At 34.2% G+C, this 24,373-nt stretch overlaps 2 protein-coding genes across 3 annotated transcripts in view; one reads left to right on the plus strand and one right to left on the minus strand.

Moving 5' to 3' along the window:
* The window catches only part of LOC140436989 (uncharacterized), a 72,643-nt gene extending 51,599 nt beyond the window's left edge, over positions 1 to 21,044 (minus strand). The window contains exons 1-5 of the mRNA XM_072526197.1: positions 20,799 to 21,044; positions 20,534 to 20,705; positions 19,815 to 20,207; positions 5,724 to 5,792; positions 893 to 958 (exon numbers count right to left, since the gene is read on the minus strand). Coding sequence (XP_072382298.1) covers positions 893 to 958; positions 5,724 to 5,792; positions 19,815 to 20,207; positions 20,534 to 20,705; positions 20,799 to 20,954 — 856 coding nt within the window. The 5' untranslated portion in view covers positions 20,955 to 21,044. The remainder of the gene's footprint in view (positions 1 to 892; positions 959 to 5,723; positions 5,793 to 19,814; positions 20,208 to 20,533; positions 20,706 to 20,798) is intronic.
* A 2,048-nt stretch (positions 21,045 to 23,092) lies between these two features.
* LOC140436990 (anillin-like) overlaps positions 23,093 to 24,373 on the plus strand; it is an 81,535-nt gene continuing 80,254 nt past the window's right edge. For both annotated transcript variants that reach the window (XM_072526198.1, XM_072526199.1), the window contains exons 1-4: positions 23,093 to 23,212; positions 23,297 to 23,414; positions 23,465 to 23,594; positions 23,686 to 24,006. In XM_072526198.1, the coding sequence (XP_072382299.1) occupies positions 23,397 to 23,414; positions 23,465 to 23,594; positions 23,686 to 24,006 (469 nt within the window). In that variant the 5' untranslated portion in view covers positions 23,093 to 23,212; positions 23,297 to 23,396. The remainder of the gene's footprint in view (positions 23,213 to 23,296; positions 23,415 to 23,464; positions 23,595 to 23,685; positions 24,007 to 24,373) is intronic.

The raw sequence follows: 24,373 nt of genomic DNA on the forward strand, positions 1-24,373 counted from the left end.
TTTAAACTACGAGGACACTTTTAAATTGGTACTTGTAATTCAACCTCCTTAACCTTCTCACACTTCAACCTTCATTTTTGAACATAGGCCTCTCCCAACTCCTTCCATCGATCTCTATCCTGAGCAACATACTTCCAATTTGTGTTCTTGCTATTCTTTTGATGTCATGTTTCAACCATAATTCAACGTTATAAAACTTTAATCCAGATTTAACAGCATTCCCTTGACTAATTTAATCCAGTTTCATGATTCCATTCAGCTGTAATATGCCTTATGAGTATTTCTTCGACCTGTTTGCAAACTTTTACTAATATTCTCCCATTCTTATCAAAAGCTAATTTTGAACGAGCTAGGCTTTTAACTTTTTTAAGATACTTCCTGTTTCCCCGTAACACTTAATTATATTGAACACTGTAGTTTTAGTAATATTAAGTTCACTTCACGAATTGTTTTATTGCGGAAATAATTTTAATCGCCAACTTAGAATTTTTGAATTTGTAGAGATTCCACGTACCATTTTATTTAAATAATACTGCGATTCACTCAGTTTGACAAAAAATTAACTGCTGCGTGTAGTGAGTGTCCGGCTGCATTGTTCTTGAAGTTGACTTATCTTGTTTAGTTTTTAGTAGTTACTTCATACTGTCACTAATTTTTACATATTTTGATGATCTAAGAATATTAATTACTTAATTAATTATTGTGATTATTTATCATATAGAATATTGTTTATTTTACATTATCATTCTAATCATTACAAAAATAATAATAATAAATTAACAGTCAAACACTTGAATTTGTTATATATTTTAATTTTTTAATTTGTCCCAATAATAGTTGTCTGGACTCGTGTAACCGCAACCTTCTAGTACTTATTTAATTAGTGGCTTACCTTTTCTTGGCCTTCCGCGTTTTCGTTTTATAGGAGTCTCACTAGCAACTACAACTTTCTGCTCATCTAGAAAAGAATGTTAAAATAAACATTAGAAGTCTAGGTATAACATGTTGAAGCCATATTGTGCATGTAATTAATTTCTTCTTGCCACCCATTTTCAAAATTGAATTGTCTTAACCCTCATAAGACTGTGCTCCCTACCTGACGTTAAAGACAGCCGAGTACAAAACTACCCTAAATTCACTAAAAATATTTTATTTTGGCTTGTATACAACATAATGTAATTAAGATTGAGAATAAAAAATTTTTACAAACGATTATTGCACATATATTAAAGTCTTTAATGTGAAAAACATTTGTTGTATTTACAACTTATTTCTGCATTCCTAGTCTTTCTTTCAATCAAAATATGACTTCTGCCAGTTTTAATATTTATCGAAAGGGCTTAAGCTTCGTAAGGTGATAATTCTGGAAATATTACCATATGAAACTGGATAATATTAGAAAATTGTATATGAAGAGTAGCATGTGATTTGTAAGTTTACCATACGTATAATGTAGATTTTTTTGCCGTATTTATACTGATTTTGAAATTAATTTTATTTTTGAAGTTATACTTTTATACGCGCGCTCCACGTTGGAAATTTGTAGGGGAGTGAATTGCTGAAATCATTACATATGTAAGATAATGAGTAAGAGAGAGACAGAAGATATATTTTCTCTCTCTTCCTCTCTCGAGAATAAAAATGTTCCTTTTGTATATATATTTAATATTATATATATTCTATATAGATAATATTATATATATATATAATATAATATTTATTAATATTATTATTTATGTGATATTATGTTTTGTATTATTTATTAAATGTTCATAATTATTTTAGTCTTTTGTATTTCAAAATAATAATCTCAATAAATCACTGTATGACCTAGAACTGTCAATTTTGAAATTCGGTTGTGTCATGTCTAATTGGCTAATATTTTACGTGTTTGGTTCATACGCTGGTGGATGTGAGTTCGAATCCAAATATGAATTGCCTTTTTTTATTTTTGAAATATTTAAAAACCCCACGTTAATTTTATTAAATATATGTAATATACGCAAAAATGCTAAATTTTAAAATAAAATGAAAAATAACAACATAATCTGAGTTGTTGGTTTTTGAAGTTATACTTCTATACGCGCGTTCGACTGTGGAAATTTGTACGGGAGTAACAAGCCTCGTTAGGCATGTTAAATTATAAATTAAAACTTGTAAATATCTCAAGAAAGTTCAAATGTGTACTTATATACACAACAAACAACAATTAAATATTGTATTTGTCAATGTCAGATAAATTAACAGTTGCATCACCAAACAATATTTTTTTTATTAATATTTTTATCATGTAAACATTGCGTAAGTAAGCTACGTATATTGTCATTTTTAAAAACTTATGAATATTGCATTTTAATTTGTATTGTATTATTATATTGAATTATGTTGCAGTATATTGTATTGTATTTTTATATTAACAACAAAATTAACAATGAATTTTACTGCAGAGTATGTGTAAAAAAATTTTTTGCATTCAAGTCCTTTTATACATGAAAATAAAAATATATATTTTCATTAAAATTGATTCAATCCTTCATTTACTTATTATACTCCTATTGCAAGTCAAATGTTTATATACAGCAAACGATGCACCATATACCTGTATACCTAATTCCTTTTCGCTTTCTGCTCTCTCTTACCTCTAGCATAACATATGTAATGATTGTGCAGATTGACTCCTATATAAATTTGTTACGACGAACGAGTGTATAGAAGTATAACTTCTACCGGCAGTCCCACTGGACTGACCTGTTTTTTTTTGTCCCAAGAATCAACGTTAAATATGACTAGCTGGATGAAACCATAGGTTTCGAAGTCCCAACCACACACGCACACTCATATTGTCTTTTCCCAACTAGTATTTCCCCAAATGGCTTTTCTGTTATCTAAACAACATATTTTCTAATCTAGATACTTTTCCATCTATAATTAATTTATACCACTTATGTCAAGTAGGTGAATATGGTAGCCGTTGGCCATCAATATGTTTTTGTCTTCCTATATTCTTTTGCCAATTTATTACTTGTATCATCTTAAGAGCGGTAGTGGGTTCCAGTAGAGAATATCTATACTTCAGGGAAGCGATCCTGCCCACGCGAGGCATGATTTAGTCTTAACTCCATACTGAAAGAAAGCATGTCCCATCCTTTTATCCTTCCAAAATCTAGTTACCTTTTTCCTATCCCTCCCTGATGAAGGACAGCAGTGATCATCAGTACCACATCAAGGCGCAGAGGAAATGATCGTGGATTGATTTGAAACTAGACTACCAAAAGCTTGATTGGAGCAATTTAAATGGTTGTGGTACTGCGATGGGGAAGGTAACGGGAAACCACCCCATTATTATTATTCTCTAGTTCATTCGTCATTAATAACATAAGATTTGCAGACGATACTGCAATCATGGCAGAAAATATAGAAGAATTACGAATTCTTATAGAAATCATTAACAGAGAAAGCAAAAAGATGGGACTAACAATGAATATAATAAAACCAAATACATGGTGATCTCGAAAACCCTGTTGACAACATACATCTGACATTGGAGGGTAAACCGTTAGAGAGAGTCGACAAGTATAAATACCTCAGAGCAATGATAAACTCACAGTTAGATCAAGATGAGGAGACAAAGGTCAGAATTGAAATAGCTCGAAAAGGATTTATAAAATATAAGTAAATGTTTACAAATAAAAAATTGACCATCGTTATCAGATTGAGATTCGTCGAATGTTATGTATGGTCGCACTGGTATATGTGGCTATATAGGCGTATTCTTTGGACTGCAAAAATCTCAAACGAAGAAGTGTTAAGACGAAATGGACATGGTAGAAAGCTTATGTATATAATTAAAATAAGAAAAACATCGTATAGGGGCCACATACTTCGAAACGATAAATACTCTCTTCTACACGTCATCATGCAAGGAAGAGTAGAGGGAAGAAAAGGCTTGGGAAGAAAGAAAAAGTCTTGGCTGAGGAATATCAGAGATTGTACTAACTTCAGTGTTGAACAGATATTTCATGTTGCAAAAGATGGGGAAACGTGTAAAGAAGTGATCGCCAACCTTCGTTAGAAGACAGGACAATAAGAAGTTTATTCGTAATGGCACTTACATATGATAAGAAAAGTTATACTAATCATGGTCCTCGGACAAGATCCGACAGGAAACGACAATCACACAGGGCTTCCCAGGCCGTTACCCAGAGAAATGAGTGTGACAATAAAAAAAATAAAATCAGACAATGAGAATAGGCACATGAAGGAATATGAGAAGTCTCTACGAACCCGCTAAGACACAAAAGACCACAAGTGAGATGATAAGGCTCAATATACCAGTTCTTGCGCTAAGAGGACCAAGACATATTCTATTCCGGAGAAGAAGGCACTAACCACCGGAAAGGCGTGGCATTTATAGTACATAAAGAACACTCTAATTGTATTAAATCTGTAAGTTACAGAGTAATCATGATACAATTACACTCAAAGCCAGTGGATATTAATCTGGTCCAAGTTCGCCCACAGACAACAGTAGTGAAGATGACATAGAGAAATTGTATAATCCTATAAAGGGGGTAATGAGTCATCTAAAAATAAAGACATCAATATAATAATGAGGGACTAATGCCAAAGTAGGAAAAGGTAGACAAGAAAACATTGTAGGAAATTTCGGACTGGGACAACGTAATGACAGAGGAGACCATTTTGTAGAATTATGGGTAGAGAACAATTTATATGTGACTAATACATTCCTCAACCTTCCCTTTTAGAACTACCCCACTCAGCTTGTTCTGCGTCAAATATAAATTACTTAAAGCATACTGTTGACTGTATATGCAGTAGAACAATCTGCAAGTGACCATCTTGATACCATAATGTTTCATCAATAGAGAGATGTTTATCAGGGTTTTATGCCTCTTTAAAATTGTTTCCAAACGCGTTGAACATACTTCTTATGAAAGCACGCTTATTTTTGTTTTGCTGCAAAGCTATCGAAACACATATTTATTTATTTATTGCCCTATTGGCTGGCAACATCCAGGATTTTACTCCATAATATGTTCTTTTGAGCTATGAAGTGCCCTGAAAGTAAAGTGGCTCTGGTTTGCTAGCCGACAGAGACACTGGACATTTTTCTAATTTAACTGAGGTGCCACCTTGCTTCGGAGAGCATGTAAAGCCGTCGGTCCCGGTTACGTAAGTAGTCGTTAACACTAAAGCCGGAGCTAACCGGATACACAATTGGAAAATGTAATTTGATGGTCACAAAAATAGATAAAATGCTTCTTTTGCTAGAAAAATTGTATCATGTAAGTCCTGGATTTATCCATGTAGCATCATCCTTTGCAACAGAGTTCGATGTTTCAGCGGCATCAGGCAAAAAACACTCTGGTTCCGACTCGATTGAACAATTGCTTCCAATCTAAGCCCGGCCTTATGAAATTTAAAACGTTTGGCTATTGGGATATTAAATAAATAAATTAATTAATTAATAAATTAATTAATAAATACATAAATAAATATGGAGCCATTTTTTCAAAAGTCATGTAAGAAAATATTGTTAACTAACTGAAGGACAAATTTTTGCAAGATTAAATAGAATCTTTTCTTGTTTGAAAACTATGTCCCTCAATTTCTTTTTATTATTGATATTTAGTTCTTTTTCTTCCATTATAATTAAGCCATGGTACCTTCGTAAGCACTTAATTAAAATATTAATGACTTACCTTTTCTAGGTCTTCCACGCTTTTTTTTTACCGTAGGTTCACCATTTGAATCTATGCTTTTTCTGCTTCCTGAAAAATAATATTAAGAGATAAATTAAAAGCTGAGATATACAGTGATTTTATTCATATATATATATATATATATATATATATATATATATATATATATATATATATACAAGAAATACTGGATATTATTGCCTGTCGATATATATGTAACAGATTAAAGATCTTCTAGTAAAAGCTGCTATCGCTTTATTGAATTAAATGGCCAAATATATGGCCTAGGAGGACAAATTCGTTAAAGCTCCCGTGCTCGAATCGGTATAAATAAAGTATTATGAATCATTTCGGCCTATCCCAGCCTCATCCGACACTTGGGATGAAACAAATTCAAACTCGATAAGTACAACGAATGTCTCCTAAAGCTTCACCACAGCAGTGGTTAGCGTACAGAGGCGCCACCTGCTTTGGTTGTTGTGAACGATGAATATATATATATATATATATATATATATATATATATATATATATATATATATATATATATATATATATATATATATATAGAAAAGATTAATGCGAGTAAACAATAAAAGTAAAATGTAATGGAACATCTAGAAAAACAGGAAAACAAAATATGTATATCGATGGAAGGCAACCATATATACGTATTTCTGACTATTGGTTGTCTTCGGTATGGTACAGCCAAGTTAGAGAAGAGTCATGTTAACTTGAGAAAGGATCAATGCTCCTGTAGTGATAGTCTGAAATACGCATATAATAGTCAGAAATATGTATATACGCCATCGATATTTTCCTGTTTTGCGAGACATGCCATTACATTTTACTTTTGTTGTTCACTCGCATTAACCTTTTCTATTTGTTTTCAACATTTTAACGTTTGGCATTCCTTTCCTCAGGTAGCTGTAGCTTCCTCTGTGGTTATTGTTAGTTGTTGCCCTGAAAACCATCTAACTTTAATGCTACAAATTGGTCGCATTGCTCCTGTAGTGATCCTTCCCAAAGTGAACACGCTCCTTTTCTAACTTGGTTGCACCGTACTGAAGGCAACCAATAGTCAGATATACATCAATAGTCAGACCATCGATATACATACATATTTTGTTTTTGATTTCCTGTTTTGCGAGCCATGCCATTGCATTATAGGGTGTAATAAAAGAAGTGGGAAGGTCGAATATTTAAAAAATCAATCGTACCGCACCACACACAATGCGACCATTAGCTTATCAGAATCTATCCTAATTCTTGATAGATGGCGTTATAATCGGAGAAAACGATGTATCGTGATACCTTAGGAACATTATGGAAACGGTTTAATATCTCTGGAAATACACTTCCAAATAAAAAACCAAAAAATATGTGTTTATTATTTTTCAAAGCCTATGACAGTGTGAAAAGAACTGCATTGTATAATGCAATGATAGACTTTGGGATCCCACCTAATTTAGTTAAGTTGACCCACCTAACAATGCAAAACGTAAGCTCATGCGTTAGAATTGAAGGAGAAAACTCTACGTTCTTTGACATTAATAATGGTCTAAGACAGGGGGACGCGTTGGCGTGTCTGCTCTTTAATATTGCCTTGGAAAAGGCAATCAGACAATTAAATATTAGAATGAATGGAACTATTTTTAATAGATCGACGCAAATTCTCGCATTCGCTGACGACATAGTTATAGTGGGCAGAAGTATGAGAGACATGGTGCAGTGTTTTACAAGGCTTGCGGACGCAGCAAGTGAATTAGGACTTGTGGTAAACGAGAAAAAAACCAAATATATGTTGGTTTCTAAAAACCCTCGAAATATCCAGCAAAGAATTCAAATTAACAACCATACCTTTGAGCAAGTCAAAGAATTTACATATCTTGGATCGCTAGTAAACGCAACAAACACGACAAGCGACGAAATAAAAAGACGCATAGCAATAGCAAACAGAACTGTTCACGGCCTCCAGAGACATTTAAAAAATAAAAATATAAAACGTGCACTAAAGCTTAATATATACAGGACCTTAATAAGACCAGTTTTGATATATGGGGCTGAAACGTGGATCTTATCTCAAAGTGATAAAAGACTTCTTGGTATTTTTGAGAAAAAATCTTAGAAAGATTTTTGGGGCCGTAAATGAAAATGGGCTATGGCGTCGAAGATACAACTTTGAACTGTATCAGTTATACACCGATCCAGATATTGTGAAATTCGTTAAAGTGCAGAGACTTAGATGGGCTGGACACATTGCTAGGATGTCAGATCACGAATACACGAAGAGATTAACATTTTCAAAACCAGAGGGCACAAGAAGCAGAGGACGACCACGAATGAGATGAATTGATGATGTGGAAGAAGACCTACAGATTCTAGAGGTTAGAAGATGGAGGGAAGTTGCTAGGAATCGACAGGAGTGGCGACTTCTTTGTGAGCAGGCCAAGATCCACAACGGATTGTCGAGCCACTTATGATGATTATTTTTCAAAAATCTATCGAATGGCACCAAACACGACCCCGCATTCCCACTCCTGGGCAACTTTCAAATCTTAAATAGAAACCCCTATTTTTTTTGCAGATTCTGAATCTTCAAAACATTCTTAAAAAACTGTATTCAGTACCATAAAAATTAGTTTACGGACTTATAATCTATATATGTTGTTCTGTGATTACAGTGCCATCTATCGCGAATTGAAAAAAAGAATTCAGATAAAACTTTTTCCTGCAATAAAGCAGGTAAACATATATACTTTTTGGTTTTTCATTTAGAAGTGTATTTCTCGAGAAATTAAACCGTTTCCATAATTTTCCTAGTGTATCACGATAAATCGTTTTTTTTTCGATTATAACGCCATCTATCAACAATTTGAAAAAATGTTCCTTATAAACGTTACTTTTTTTATGATGAATCCAAATCAGTGATAAAAAATGGAAGTTCCCATTTAAGATTTCAAAGTTGCCCCCCTCCCCGCTCTAGGAAGTGTGGCTGGGGGTCTTGTTTGGTGTCATTTAACAGATTTTAAAAAAATATTAACCACGTGTGTTTTAGTTTTTCGATCTGGTGTTTAATTCGCGAAATATTTAATGAAAACCCCAGCGCCACCTATTCACAAAAACTACTACTACTTTTAATAATATATATGATATGTCACAGTCACTGGTTTATTATAAAGAAATATTTATTAAATAAATATTTTTATTTAATAAAGAAATAACGTTGTTTATAAAGAAATAAAGGCTTTGGAAAATTTATAAAATAATAATCTGGAATCCCGGGCCCCTTTTCACACTTCGTTACAAACAAACTAATTTTTCGTGAGTAGTTTAATTTTGACAAAATGCCCAAATTTTGTAGTTACAACAATTTGCGTTCGTGGTAGCTAACAGGGGTAGCAGGGATGAAATATGTTGATTTGACGACTCTCAAAAATTTATTCCTAACGGGTTTTTTGTTAATTCTCAAGATAATTATCCAAATGCAAGTTTTTATCAAAAAGTCCCCCCTTTGAGAGAACCAACAGAAAAAAAACTACCGCATTTTTTTTTCTGTTGGTTAGTTAATATTTATATAATTTAACACCCACATTGTCCTATAAATTGCGTAGTATGTGTTGTGAATTTATTAATTGTTATGTCTTTAATTTATAATGTCTTTACTAATTTATTATCTTGTTCCTACTTTAATTTATTAAAAGGCACGATAATTAATATAAGTTTATTTATCACTACATACACAATAATTTATTAGTAGGCGAGCGTAACAATAATATCACGAGCGCGAATCTTCTTTATTAACTGTCCCTTCCAAATAAAGTTCCGTTATTATATACCAGTGCCGTTATCTCGAAAAATCCAAAACCTTCGATGGCGAAACGGTAAATGCAAACTGGATTTCCCTCGCATTGGTTCTGGAAGGTCGCTCAGGTAAATCGAGGCCTCTCGTAAACTCTACAACATATTAAAATAAAAACATGTTTTAAAGGTTAAAACTATGACTCATATTTTTACGTAACATTGCCCCCCTCTCAAAAGATGGTTCCTCCTGGAACCTTGTTGGGACTAGAACTGGAACGGTATGCTGGTATCGGCAACTGGACCCTCTTTTACAACTTCCAGTTGTATAAAAATGACAAGGGACGGTTTTCTCTCCGCACCAGTAACTATGCGGATTGCAACAGACTAACACCTGGACTTCGGTGTCTTTAAAGATCTCCTCCACCATATTTCGGATAACTCTCCAATCTAATTGGCGGCACTCCAACTTTGGCATGGCTAACTTTTGCACGTCGGACTCTAGTACGTGCCCTCTCAATTGAAGTAAGGCTTCCCATACATCTCGGTAGGTAGGTTGGTCACGGGCAGTGTCTTTTGTTACCAGGTAGAAAAGGTAACGTGATGCATCTTGGAGTTTCAAGGTTTTACCGGGAGCTGGCACTTGGCATTGAAGTTCTGCAACTCGACCAAACTTCCTTCGAAAGACGGATGCCAACCCTGGTGCGTCTTTGATACTGGCCGGGATGGTAAGGGCCAGCGAGTAGTCATCGGGGAGCGCGAGTAGATCTTGCTTTTCTTCAGTGGTAACACCATGTCTCGCTTTACCGGTACCTCCATAGGCACCCATGAATTCCTCAAACGTGAGGTCAGACACATCTTGGACTTGGTTTACTTCCACTTCTTCATCTACGTCGTGGTCACCTTCGAAAGATGCCAACCGGTTATGGTGTACTATCATCGGCTTTCCCCTCGGAATCTTGCTTATTCGGTAGATGACATCGTTGATCTTCTCCATGATGAGGTATGGACCTTCCCAAAACTGCTGCAATTTGGGAGAACAACCTTTTCGCTTCTTGGGATTATACAGCCATACTTTGTCGTTCTTCTTAAAGCAACCCTTTTCGGCTTGTGTATCGTACCGTTTCTTCATTCGGTCGCTAGCGATCTGAAGGTGGGAACGGACCAACTCATGTACATCGTCCATTCTTCTTCGTAATTCGATCACATAATCTTCACCTGCTACATCTTCTCCAGGTCGACACCCAAATTCTAGATCACAAGGTAGTCGCATTTCGCGTCCGAATAGGACTCTGGCTGGTGTCTGGCCCGTTGATTCGTTAACAGCAGATCTGTAGGCCATTGTGAAGAACGGAAGGTATTGGTCCCAGTCTCGCTGATGATCGGACACCATCTTTGTCAAATACTTGCCAACTGTCCTATTCATTCGTTCTACCATACCATCCGATTGCGGATGATACGCGGTAGTTCTTGTTTTCTTCATGCCTAGTCTATCACATATTCCTTGGAATAGATCACTTTCGAAGTTCCTGCCTTGGTCACTATGGATCTCCAAAGGCACTCCAAATCGGCTGATATATTCTTGGATCAACTTATCTGCAACGGTGGCGGCCTTCTGGTCTGGAAGTGCGTAAATCTCGACCCACTTAGTGAAGTAATCCATTACTACCAACATGTACTTGCCCCCATTTTCACTTTCTGGAAATGGCCCTGCAATGTCCAAAGCTATTCTTTCAAACGGGCTTCCAACATTATATTGTCTCATAGGAGCTCTCCTTTTCCGGTGAGGCCCGTTACTCGTAGCACAAATAGTACATTTCTTACACCAGTCTTTTACGTCGTCGGAACTGTTCATCCAATAAAACCGTTCCCGAATTCGCTGAAGGGTTTTCCTTACACCAAAATGCCCTCCCGATGGACTGTCGTGTAACTGACGAAGTACTTCGGCTATTCTGCTCTTTGGGATCACCAACTGTCTTCTCTTCTCTGAACCGTCATCATTTTCCAGGACTCGTTTAAGCAAGCCATCTTCGATGATAAATGAGTCCCACTGGGCCCAATACGTCTTAACTACTGAGCATAGGTTTGATATTTCCTGCCAAGGTGGTCGACGGTTTTCCTCTTTCCATTTTCGGATTTTCTGTATAACTGGATCTCTCTCTTGTTCTTCCCTTATCTTAGTAGGCGTCCAGTCGTCGTTGACAATCGTCGTTCTTAGCACTGCTGCTTCCTTGGATTCCGTTTTGTTGCAGTGGGGACACTCTGCTGGGCATGGCCGTCTGGAAAGAGAATCAGCGTTTCTGTGGCTAACTCCGGCTCGGTGCTCAATCTTAAAATCGTATTCTTGGAGTCGTTCGATCCACCTGGCTATCTGACCCTCTGGATTCTTAAACTGCATCAACCACTTAAGGGCGGCATGGTCGGTTCGGATTAAAAACTTCCTTCCATAGAGGTATTGATAGAAGTGCTCTACTGATTTCACTACTGCCAGAAGTTCTCTTCTCGTGACGCAATAATTCCGCTCAGGTTTTGAAAGAACTTTACTAAAATATCCGAGGACTCGTTCCTGTCCTCCTTGAATCTGAGACAGCACTCCTCCAATTCCCACATTACTTGCATCTGTATCTAAGATGAACTCTCCTTCTGGCAGTGGATACCCTAAAATTGGTGCTGTTATTAAATGCTTTTTCAAGGTCTCAAAGGCATTTTGGCAGTCTGTATCCCAGCGGTAATCTCTTGCTTCCTCCGTAAGTCGCGTTAATGGCTTAGCGATATCTGCAAACTTCTTAATAAACCTCCGGTAGTAAGTACATAGTCCAAGAAAACTTCTCACTTGATGTTTGTCAGTTGGTTTTGGCCATTCCTTAATGGAATCGATTTTTCCCTTATCCACGGCCACTCCTTCTTTACTGACTATATGACCCAGATAATTGACTTTACCTTGAAATAGCTGGCACTTCTTGGGGTTTAACATCAATTGGGCAGCTTTAAGTCGATTAAAAACGTTTTCTAAATTCCTCAAATGGTCTTCGAATGTCTCCCCCAAGACGATTATGTCATCTAAATAAACCAGGCATGTTTTCCAAGATAACCCTCTCAACACATTTTCCATAAGCCTCTCAAATGTCGCAGGAGCATTACAAAGTCCAAATGGCATAACGTTGAATTGCCACAATCCAGATCCTGTGGTGAAGGCTGTCTTTTCTTTATCGACTGGGTCCATTTCTACCTGCCAGTATCCAGACTTCAAATCCAAAGTAGAAAACAATTTACTTCCAGCCAATGTGTCCAATGTGTCATCGATCCGAGGCAGAGGATAACTATCTTTCTTGGTAACGTTGTTCAGCAAACGGTAATCCACACAGAACCTCGTCGTTCCGTCTTTCTTCTTAACCAGGACCACCGGAGAGACCCATGGGCTCGTAGAAGGTTCTATCACCCCGTCTTTCTTCATTTCCTGAACAATCGTTTCAGCTTCCTCTCTTTTCGCCTGTGGTAATCGTCGAGCTGTTTGACGAATTGGCTTAGCATTACCAGTATCAATTTTATGCTTAACAACGGTAGTTCTTCCCGTCTTCCCTCCTTTCGGTACGAAAATATCACGATACTGCCGAAGAAATTCCCTTAATTTCCTTTTCTCCATCTGATTTAGAGACTGTCCTGCAACTGCAACCATTTGGTCGAATTTGTCGTTGGAATTATCAGATGTTGTCGCCTGACGGATTATGGATGTCACAGGTACACAAGTTCCTACTTTTGTCTCTTTCTTTATGGTCACTGGGTAGTCGTTGACATTGATAAGTCTCACAGGAATTTCTTTAGCCGAAGTCACCAATTCCTTTCCAATTATGATTCCACGGCCAACCTCATCGTCGTGGTTCCAAGGCTCCATCATAACAGGTCTCCCTTCGTCTACAATTCCCTGTAGTCGCGCTACTATGATCGTTTCGCTTCTCGCAGGCACGACTGTATCTTCTGTAATGGCTGCTTGCACAGTGTTGTCATTATGTGGATGGAGAAATACCTCCTCGTTGCCAACTTTGATTACCTTATTCTTAAAATCCAATTGGAATCCATGCATATTCATTACGTCCATTCCTAATATAACATCCTCTTCGATGTCAGCAACTATAACAGTATGGACAAACTTTTCTGCCCCAATTCCCAATTGTACCTGGATTTCTCCATGAATGTTGGCATTTTCACCTGTAGCGGTCCGAAGTCGTAACCTCGTTGGTAACAGTTTCTTTCGGCTGTTTATAACTGTCGGGCGTATAATGGTTCTGGTCGCTCCGGTATCCACCAACAACGTATGCTTTTTACCATTTATGTCTCCATCTACATATACACTATCTTCACGACATTTCAAAGAAGCTATTAGTATGAGAGGGTCTTTGGAAAAGTTCTGGGTCGAAGCTGCCCCCCTAAGGCTGACCCGTTCTAGTTTTCCTGATGGTGAGTTTCTTGATTTGCGTCGTACCTAGGGTGCTTACAGGAGCTTCGTACGTGTCCTATTTCGCCACAATTCCAGCATCTGATGGTCTTCGTTTTCTTGTATGTCATGCTTTTTATCATATTAACGAGCTGGTCAAGTTTATCTTCATCTTCTTCCTCGTTTACAGTCCTAACTTTACTGTACCCGCCAGAGGCCTGCGTAGCTGACTCGTATTCGAGGGCGGCGGATAGGACATCAACCAGCGTCTTGTGACGAGCTAATCGCAGTGTTCTCTGCATTTCATGATCACGAAGACCATCAATAAATGTTTGCACGGCCAATTTTTCCATCATGTCTTCGGGAGCTGTTGGATAAGCATATCGTACTAATCTGGCAATATCTACCTCATATTCTTGAAGAGCCTCATCTTTCTTCTGTCTACGATTTTTAAGCTGTGACTGATATACATGCTCCAAATGTTCGTGGCCATATCGCATATTTAACCTCTTCTTCAGTTGTTCGAAATCATCGGTCTCCTCTACGGCTATGGTCTGAAGCACATCTAAGGCATCTCCTCGAAGAGCGATAGTCAGGTTTACCGCCTTTTCTTTTTCAGACCATCCATTTGCTCTTGCGGCTGATTCGAACTGTTTCATGTAGTTGTTCCATGATGATTTTCCGTCGAAAGTTGGGACTTTAACATGAATAGAACCTCCACTTCCTTCAAATTTCGGCCGTGTCTCCAACTTACATTTCGTCTCGTCTTCTTTTATCTCCACTGTAATCGGATTGTTACCTCTCTCTGCTGTCCCTGTTTCCTCCATCTTCCTTTCCATTTCTTTCATCTTTTCTTCGAAGGCCAACATATCGGCAGCAACTTGATTTTTTAACGAAGATATTCTATCGTCGAGGGCAGACATCTCAGAAGTGACTTTAGAGATTTCCGAAGAGATGTTAGCAGAGACTTTGCTTTCCAGCGAAGAAATCTCGTTAGAAACTTTGTCTTCCAACGAAGCGATATCGCCGGAAACTTTGGCTACATCACCAGAAACTTTGGCTACATCAGAAGAAACTTTCGAAATCGACGAGAGGACAGCATCTTCAAATATATAAGTCTCTGGATCTAGTCCTTCTTCTAGCAAAGCGTTCTTTAGTCGTTGGACTAACTCAGCCTTTTTTCCGGTAGAAGCTAATTCTCTGTCTTCAAGATGTCTTCTTAAATTAGTCACTGTCAGCTCATAAATCGTAGCCATTTTCACAATTTATTTTATATTCACTTGTATTATTATTATAAGTCTAATTTATGTTCGATCTCACTCTGACACCATTTGTTGTGAATTTATTAATTGTTATGTCTTTAATTTATAATGTCTTTACTAATTTATTATCTTGTTCCTACTTTAATTTATTAAAAGGCACGATAATTAATATAAGTTTATTTATCACTACATACACAATAATTTATTAGTAGGCGAGCGTAACAATAATATCACGAGCGCGAATCTTCTTTATTAACTGTCCCTTCCAAATAAAGTTCCGTTATTATATACCAGTGCCGTTATCTCGAAAAATCCAAAACCTTCGATGGCGAAACGGTAAATGCAAACTGGATTTCCCTCGCATTGGTTCTGGAAGGTCGCTCAGGTAAATCGAGGCCTCTCGTAAACTCTACAACATATTAAAATAAAAACATGTTTTAAAGGTTAAAACTATGACTCATATTTTTACGTAACATATGTTATCCAGGTCCTACGTTCAAAAGTTGTAGTAAAAATACCTAATGTAAAAATAATTACTATCAAGCTGAATCTTCGTAAATAGCTTCGTTTTGACGAGATACACAAAAATTTCTTATACGAAAATTCTCGATTGTCATAGCTAATAGGAGTAGAAAGGGGACATAATACATTGATTTGATAATTCCTAAAAATTTATTACTAACTGGATATTTTTTTGTTAATTCTCAAAATAAATATCTAAATTAACTGAAACAATATTTTCCTACAAAAGACAAGGTTTTATCAAAGAGTCCGCCCTTTTCATCACATATCATTAACGAGGTCATGAAAAATAATTACTAACCAACTGACTTTAGTTGGTTATTACTTTTTTTCTGTTGGTTAGGTAATATTTATGTAATTTAAAGCCCACATTGTCTTACCAATTGCGTGGTATGTTCTCCTGGACCTCCAAATATGCATATTTGAAATTCATGAAATTAAAAATAAATTTATTTTCTGCGTTTTGCTATTGGAGCTGAGCCACACTGGTATAAGTAGAAATACGCACAGCATTGCTTACTGTGTATTAATAGCAAATATAGACGCATAGGCTTTTTCATCACAATTTTTTGTGCGATCGTTAGGGTAGGTTAGTAATATAAATAAAAATTAACTACCTGTGAATACATATGCAAAAAAAATACTAAAGAAAGTATACTTTCAGCAAATATATTTTTTAATTGCTTATTATCATATCTCTGACAGATTTGTGATTAATGAATACCTATGTAAAAGTGATACGCGTTATAAATCATTTAATGGCAATAGGTACATATTATTGTCTCAATTTTCCATAGCCTTTATTTCTTTATAAACAATATCGTGCTATACCTACAATATTTTAATTATACTAATACTACAGTACATACATTTGTCAGTTTTTATTTTTAAATATTAAATGATCTATTCTATTGATTATACAGTATAATAATATTTTTGTCAATTAAAGTATTTCGGCAAATAATGAAAATAGATTGACATTAATTAGAATAAAAAATTATAGATTCCTCTCAAATCTCTAAAATCGTTCTCAAATATCAAAACCTCAAATCATCAAGACAGAAACTGAAGCGACAAATTTTGTCGACAATAAATTGTGAGGAGTATACCTATTGGTTTTTTTGTTTTTTTTTATTAATACCTATATATGTATGTGCGTGCCTAAGTATGTATATGTTCGCATATGTATATAATAATATATATTTAATAAAAATTTATGAAAACACTCCAGGATTCCCCACTACCAGAGGTGTCCAACAAGAAGGTGCATTATCACCAAAGCTCTTCACTACTACTCTAGAAAACATATTATGCAATATGAACTGGCAGAACAAAGGTATCCATTGATGGAGAGTACCTCAGTCATCTAAGATTTGTAGACAACATCGTTCTGATTGCTAATAATACTGCAGAAGTACAAGAACTTATAATCAACATAAATGCAGCTATAATCGTTTTCATCGTTCTTGGCGTGTGCGTGTAAAAACACTTGCAATAAGTTGTTTCATCTGTCTTTCCTTGTCTAAGCTCGATTCGTTTACCTCCTCCAGTGGCGGAGCAAAATGTAGCATGTCAAACGAAATAATAGTTATAAAAGAAAATTATAAATTATTTTTCATTAAATTTCTAATAACGGAATATACGTATAAATTGCGAAGAAGTATTTTTCTAGCTTGCAGTACAATAGGACAGGATATACCGAAAAGTACATTTTAAAAGGATTTTAAAAATGATACAGATTTTTTAAGTTTTAAGCACTGTAGCGAATTCTGGACTGTTACAATGTACTGACCTTGATTAATTAGCTAATCAGTCGGCGTCTTCACTGGAACTGTCTTCATCATTGGAATCTTCCGCCAAATCGATGATAATCCTACTTTCATTTTCAATCATATGTGACCATTTTTGCCCAGTTGTCCTGAATTAATTTTTCAGTATGGTTAACACAACTCTCCCACACTGCAGGTGTTGCCTCAGCTAATGCATCGCCCCAAACTTTTTCACTGTTTCATCCGGCATGTAAAACAACAAATCGTTTACCTGTATTATCGTGTCCTTTTCTGATGCTTTTCACACAGTCATCTTGCCAAGTACGTTTATATGCCCCTTTTAGGAATATCCATGTTTCATCTAAAAAAACGAACTGAAGTGGGCTTGGACTTAAAAAATTTCTCATATAATGCCTCAAAAAATACAGTCGTTTGGAGACAATACATGGTTTCTCACATAGCACTCGTCTACTATTTTCTAGTTTGTATGAAAACCCACAATTTTTCATAAGACGCCACAAACTTGTATCAGAACCGTCATAGAGATGCTTGTTTCTTAATTGTGTATTTAGAACTTTAATTGTAACGTGCTCTCTTTATGCTTTTATCATCGAGCAAAAAGACAAAAGAGGGAATCTAATCGTTATGAAAAGGCGATCAAAAAAGTGGCCTCTGATGGCGGACATATCCGGAAATGCGAATGCGCCAAATTTAAATTTTCCGACACTTATTAACAGTAGCTATAAAATAGTTTTCAGAATGTGTCTTAGACGAGAAAATTTTAATTAAATATTAACGATAACAGTCTAAAATGTGAAACAATTGTTAAAAAACTTCAATATAAATAAGATTTCATGTGACAGTTGGGACAAATAATAACATAACCCAACTAAATTTGATTTCTTAAACAAGGAAAGACTCTCTTTCCTTGTTTAATTTGGCCTCTCAAGATGGCACTTCCTGTCTAACAATATTTTTGCCCCCACTACCTTTACATTCCCTCTTTTGGCTTTTTGCTCGATGGCTTTTATGCCATACAGTACATTTCTAATCTCTCCTTTTATAGTATCGCTGACATCATTAGTCTTTTTTTTGTACATTACGTGACTCTCCTAGTGTAGTAAGAACTGCCCCTGTCTTGTATTCACTCTTTATTCTTGTCACTGTGTGAAGACTGATTTTCAAAGCGTCCGCTACTCGTTCATGTACCGATGATAACGAAAGTAAAGGTCCGTTCTTTTCTTTTTCTTTTTTAAAATACTCCAATAAATGAACTACACATTGTCGCATTTCTCCTGTTATCGTTTTTCCCGGCATTTTTTTTTTATTAAATAGAACAATTAGTTATTCAGAACAAAAAATAATAAGTAAAACTGTTCGGAACACATTCCAACAATGACTGACTAAAATCGACTAAAACAACATAAAATATCAATGGTAATTGCTACAATTATAAACCTATTAGCCAGCTCATTCAAGAACAATGCCACAAGTCATTATTGCAATGGATATCGGAAGAGAGAGAGTTAATTTATAATAAACTGGAATTTTTAAGGTAGAGTATTATTTTACGTAATGGAATTCCACACAGTAAGAGCTCAAACTATTAATTAATTAAAAACTGTTTACTTATAAAAACTATTTCCTCAACTACTTCAAACCTGCACAGATCAGGGTAACATGTTAAAAAAAACATGTCACTGCCAGCTATCTGTATTCGTAAAGAGGCCGAACTTATCACCAACACTGTATCGGCCAAATGCATCGGTGTTATTGCTACAATACTGTCCCTTAATTTTAATTCCCTTAGTCTGAATCTTAATTCCCTTCTCATCGCACTTTACCATGACGAACGTGACTCGCACAATTGAATTACGCATCTGTGTATCAGAGAGAGACGAATCAAGAACGATGAAAAGGAGTATAGCAAGTTGGCCTAAAATTGAAATTGACAAAAATAAATACAATGAGCTAGTGGATGTCCAAGATGTAATAATAAACAACACTGCACTTGAGACAGTAGACAAGTATGTATACCTGGGACAATTAATACATAAAACTGACTCCTTACTCACAGAAATCAGCAGACAAATGAAACTGGATTGGGCATCTTTTGGTAAAAATGATTTGGTGTATACTACCAATCATGACATACAGCTGCAAAACTTATTAACCCTACCTTTAGATTCTGTACATTAATATTAAATTTAATGTTATTAAATTTCAATAAACATGCAATCAGGTACTAGGTATTTTGTAATTGTCAAGTGTTCATAAAAGTAACCTAAAAAATGTGTATAAATACCTAGTTTGGTCTGGTCGATGGAAATGTTGTCCAAGGAGATATCCCCAGACTGAAGCTTTTTTTCAGAATCTCTACAACTTTCTATGAAATACATTAATTTTGTCAAAAATCTAAAACACTTTTGACAAACACATTCCATATCTAATATAGAAGATTCCAATTCTGGGGTACATATCAGTATTATTTGTTTGATGGTCTTTCCATAAATCAATTTCTTCATAATGTGTGCAGACTCCTTTATTTCTGTACCTAAACATGTTCTACATCTAATTAATTCAGGCATATATGTTTTATCCTCATTTTCTTTTGCTGCTTCCTTATCATCGATTTCTTTATCATTCTCGATATCTCCTTCAGAGTCATAATCTTCAAACTTAATAGGTTTTCTTTTTCCTGAAAAAAGTATATTAATGTAGCAACAAACTTGAAATTTTATTCAAAAACAAATATGAGAAAATGCATAGTTTCATTACATTACAGATCAAAAAAACACAAAAACAAATTATATGTAAATTCAATTCTGGTTATAATATGCATTGTAAGTGTAAGATTTTATATTATTTATTTCAGTACACTCAAAATATTTTACTGCATAAACACAACTAAAAACTTCCAACCACCTAGTCTAGATTATGAAAATTCATTCAAGATCTTTTTTTCCTGTACTTTAATATATAAATAGACCAAAACAAACACATAATATAAGTTTATACACATACTTGAAGATCTTCTAATTTCTCCCTGTGATTCAGAATCATCATTTGATTCGTTTTGGTCAGATTCAGCAAACATCTTAGATTTATTTGGAAATATAGTTGGAACTGCATCAGCTTTTAAGAGTCGTTTCTGATCTAATCTGTCATTTTCAAATTGGTCATTTTCAAAGTGTACCTAAAATATCAATGGTAACATATTATATTCTTGAAATTAATTCAAATTATATTATTTTTTTTTTTTTGGTAACTGAATATTTATTTATTTTACCTCGCAAAGAAATGAGTTTTGTGGTAACTCTGTCCTATTAACACTACGAATCCACAATTTTCTTCGTTCTTCATTACTATCACCCTGAGGAAACTTAAAAAGCCGAACACCTTTTTCGGTTCTATTTAAGCAGTTGGGGACCACGCACTGTGGCATTTTCGTATTATTAACAATTCGTATAATTTCTAATTTCAACAACAATGGCGACAAATATCTCTCCTTATTTCTTCACGCATTCCGCCATCTATGATTCCACTAAGGACTCAACAACCAAAATTCCAAAGTCGCGCATACATTGGTCATTGATTGAATTCAAATTTTCATCTGTTATTTCCTTAGACAAGGATTACCTTGTCTAAGGTTATTTCTGTTCATAAAATTTTTATTGAAATGGATGGTTATAAATAAATACATAGTTGCACATAGGGTATCTCTATGTTAAATTGATATATGATTTTTATATTTATAGGTCAATTAGAATTTAGCTAGTCACTTTGTAGTTTGTAGCTTTTAAAATGAATTATACAAAAGGGTTGCGCTGAAAGGGCTTGAAGATGGTGCTAAATTCATGCGAATATAACCTTTAAACGATCATATCTCGTTTATTTTTTAGTCTATAGAAATTAAAACAAATCAAAATCGTAAGTAAGAAAAAGCTGCTTCTTATATTCTGGCATTTTACTGTATCTTTTTTAAAATTGTTGAGTTATTTGGAAAGAAAAGAGGTTTTTGAAAAATCTAGAAAATAGTGTATTCACTTTTAAACTCGGATTTTTTAAAATCTAAACTTTCTAAACCAGTTAAACTTCCAGAATCTAATGTTTATATATAAATAAAGTAAATTGCAAAGGAACAACGAATCGTTTCATCCAGGGTAGTTTCGGCGGAGGTAAGTTTGTTACTTTCTGCACCACCAAAAATATAAGCGGTCTTTATTTTAGTTATAACTTAGTACCTTAATTTTCATGCAATTCGCTTTTACTAGTACTCTTTTTAAAGGTTTTTTAAGATCATTAAAAAAGTTCTTATAAAAAGTTCGTAATAATTAAAATCTTTTTGTTGTATAAAAACTTAATTTTATAGCCAAACAGTCAATAAAATCTAACGAGTTATTCGCGAAAAACCGTTTAAAAGCATGCTTTTTGACTTGCAATTTGTAATGAACATTCAGACACAAATAACTCAAAAAATATTGATTTTTAAAGACGAAAAGTAAATGGACATATCAATAAATTAATAAAAATAAGAAATTAGTTCATTTTACAACAAAACCTAATAAAATCAAAGTTTTTTAAGCAAAGTTTCTATACTGGCGTTTTATTCACTATACTTGAATATAGAATATAGTCAATAAAACACCACACTATATTCCTATACTTAGAATAAATATATGAATAATATATTTATTCTAAGTAGGTCTAAATTAAAAACTGCATGAAAATTAACTTTTATAACAAAGTACAGACATTAAATGAAGAACTAAAAAATGAAAAGAATATTTGTCAATAAAAGATTCGATTCGCAACGATTGCCAACATTTTAAAGTCAACTTAAATGTCGTCCGATTAATAACAATATTAATTAATTAATCTGATTAAATTTTTAACACACTTCTCGTATAAAATGATTCCATATAAATACAATTAATATTTTTAAACATATTATTTAGTTTATATAATAATTACATTTACTATCAAATACCAAATAGCAAAAGAAATAAAAATTTAAAATATCTGTCAAAAGTCATAAATATCATTAGATTATTAATAAAATTTAATCGTGTTTAAATTTATAATAATATCTGTTTATAGTAATTCTCGTTTTATAATAATTTCATACATTTATTTTTAAACATATTATTTAGTTTATACAATAATTAAATTTACTATCAAATGATCCTTATTTATATTTTATTAATATTTGGTCTGAATTTAATAGGTTTGTCCACAGAATGTCCACAGACCACTAAGGTTTGTCATAAGGAAACAACGTATGCTATGTTAATACGTTAACAGGTGGCGTTGGGAGCAACCATAATAATTTATTGATGTTTAAAATATAAAAAATAAATAAATAATAAAATTACATTATTTAATTTTAAATATATTATTCAAATTTTAAAAATACAGAAAACATAATATGAATCTCCGTGATAGACTACAGTACCGCCTACTGTTCCACTTACTTGCCCCCTTATTTGTATCCACAAACGCGCTCTGGGACCACTGGGACAAGCGCTATACACGGAACATACCAGGTCCGACATTTTGTCCGAAATTTATCTTTAGCCTTAAAATTTCTTGTATTTCATGCTATGACATGTAACATGTATTCATTGTACCATACACCATGATGACAGCAAACTTAGTTGTCAAAATTAGACGTTCCATGTTCAATTAAAAACCGTTTGAAAAGTACGTTTATTGCTTATTGTAAAAATATTTTATAACGAATTTATGATAATTTTTAAACAATTATTCAATTAGTATTATTTTTAGGTTTATATTACGGTCTCAATGTTAACAGTTTTCTAAAAGAAGTTGTAGTATTGTACTATCCACAGCATCCAACCACCAATTTATTTGTGTGTTGAAAAAAATGGACGCATTTACAGAGGTAAATATACAAAACTAATGAAATTCCAAAATATTAACATACATTTTTAGAGTATTTTGAATAGGGCTAGAGAAAGACAAAAGTTATTAGAAAGTTATGGAGGTACAGATAGAATACCTCTTAAGGATGCCAACTCTTTGTCCTCGGAACCTCAAAAGGGACGAAAAGAATCACTTTCAGGTAATGTTTAGTTTATTTTTTACATAAAATTTTAATTTTGCTGCGCTAATGGTTAACTTATACCTTGTTATAAACGATGGTAATATTTTAGATTCTAATATCAGTGTTAATGTCTGTACAAAAAACTTGGAAACTCAATCTAAAGAAAACAAATCTGAAGGCAATCTCGCCAAATTTACGAGACAAAATTCTAGAACTAAGGTTTCATCAGAAATGCCAGCTTCCCCTAAAAATCAGTTAAAGACTCTAAATATACAACAGGATGATTTTAACATGGAAATTAAACTAACTGCTTCAGAAAAGGTCAGAGTTGAAGTAGAAATTGCTGAAGCACTTAGTGATAATGAAGGAGGTTGTCCTTTGAGAATTGAATCTAAAAGTAAATTGAAGAGATTAGGACAGCTTTATGCAGGTATAATTGTTTTGGAAACAATAATTATAAGTGGTGTATTTATTTGTATTTTTCATATATACATTAAGAGGTAGAACCTAAAAGAGGCCTAAGTGAAATTCACAACAAATTTGTAAAAATCATAGCCATATACTTATGGAAAATTTAAAAATGATAATAAAAGTTTCTAAACATTTGGTATGACTAATTTGAAGTTATATTTAAAGTGACACAGTGAAAAATGTGATATATCTTTTTGTTTCTGCACTTAAAATTCTTTCTTATGTAAGTCACTATAGTAAAGAGCCTTTCAAATCCATTTATTAAAATTGGGTTATTTAGGTGAACCTAAGGATTTTTAAAAATTTTTGTTTGCTCATAAACAAAG

Source organism: Diabrotica undecimpunctata, chromosome 3 (assembly GCF_040954645.1).
Source record: "Diabrotica undecimpunctata isolate CICGRU chromosome 3, icDiaUnde3, whole genome shotgun sequence".
Taxonomy (NCBI): domain Eukaryota; kingdom Metazoa; phylum Arthropoda; class Insecta; order Coleoptera; family Chrysomelidae; genus Diabrotica; species Diabrotica undecimpunctata.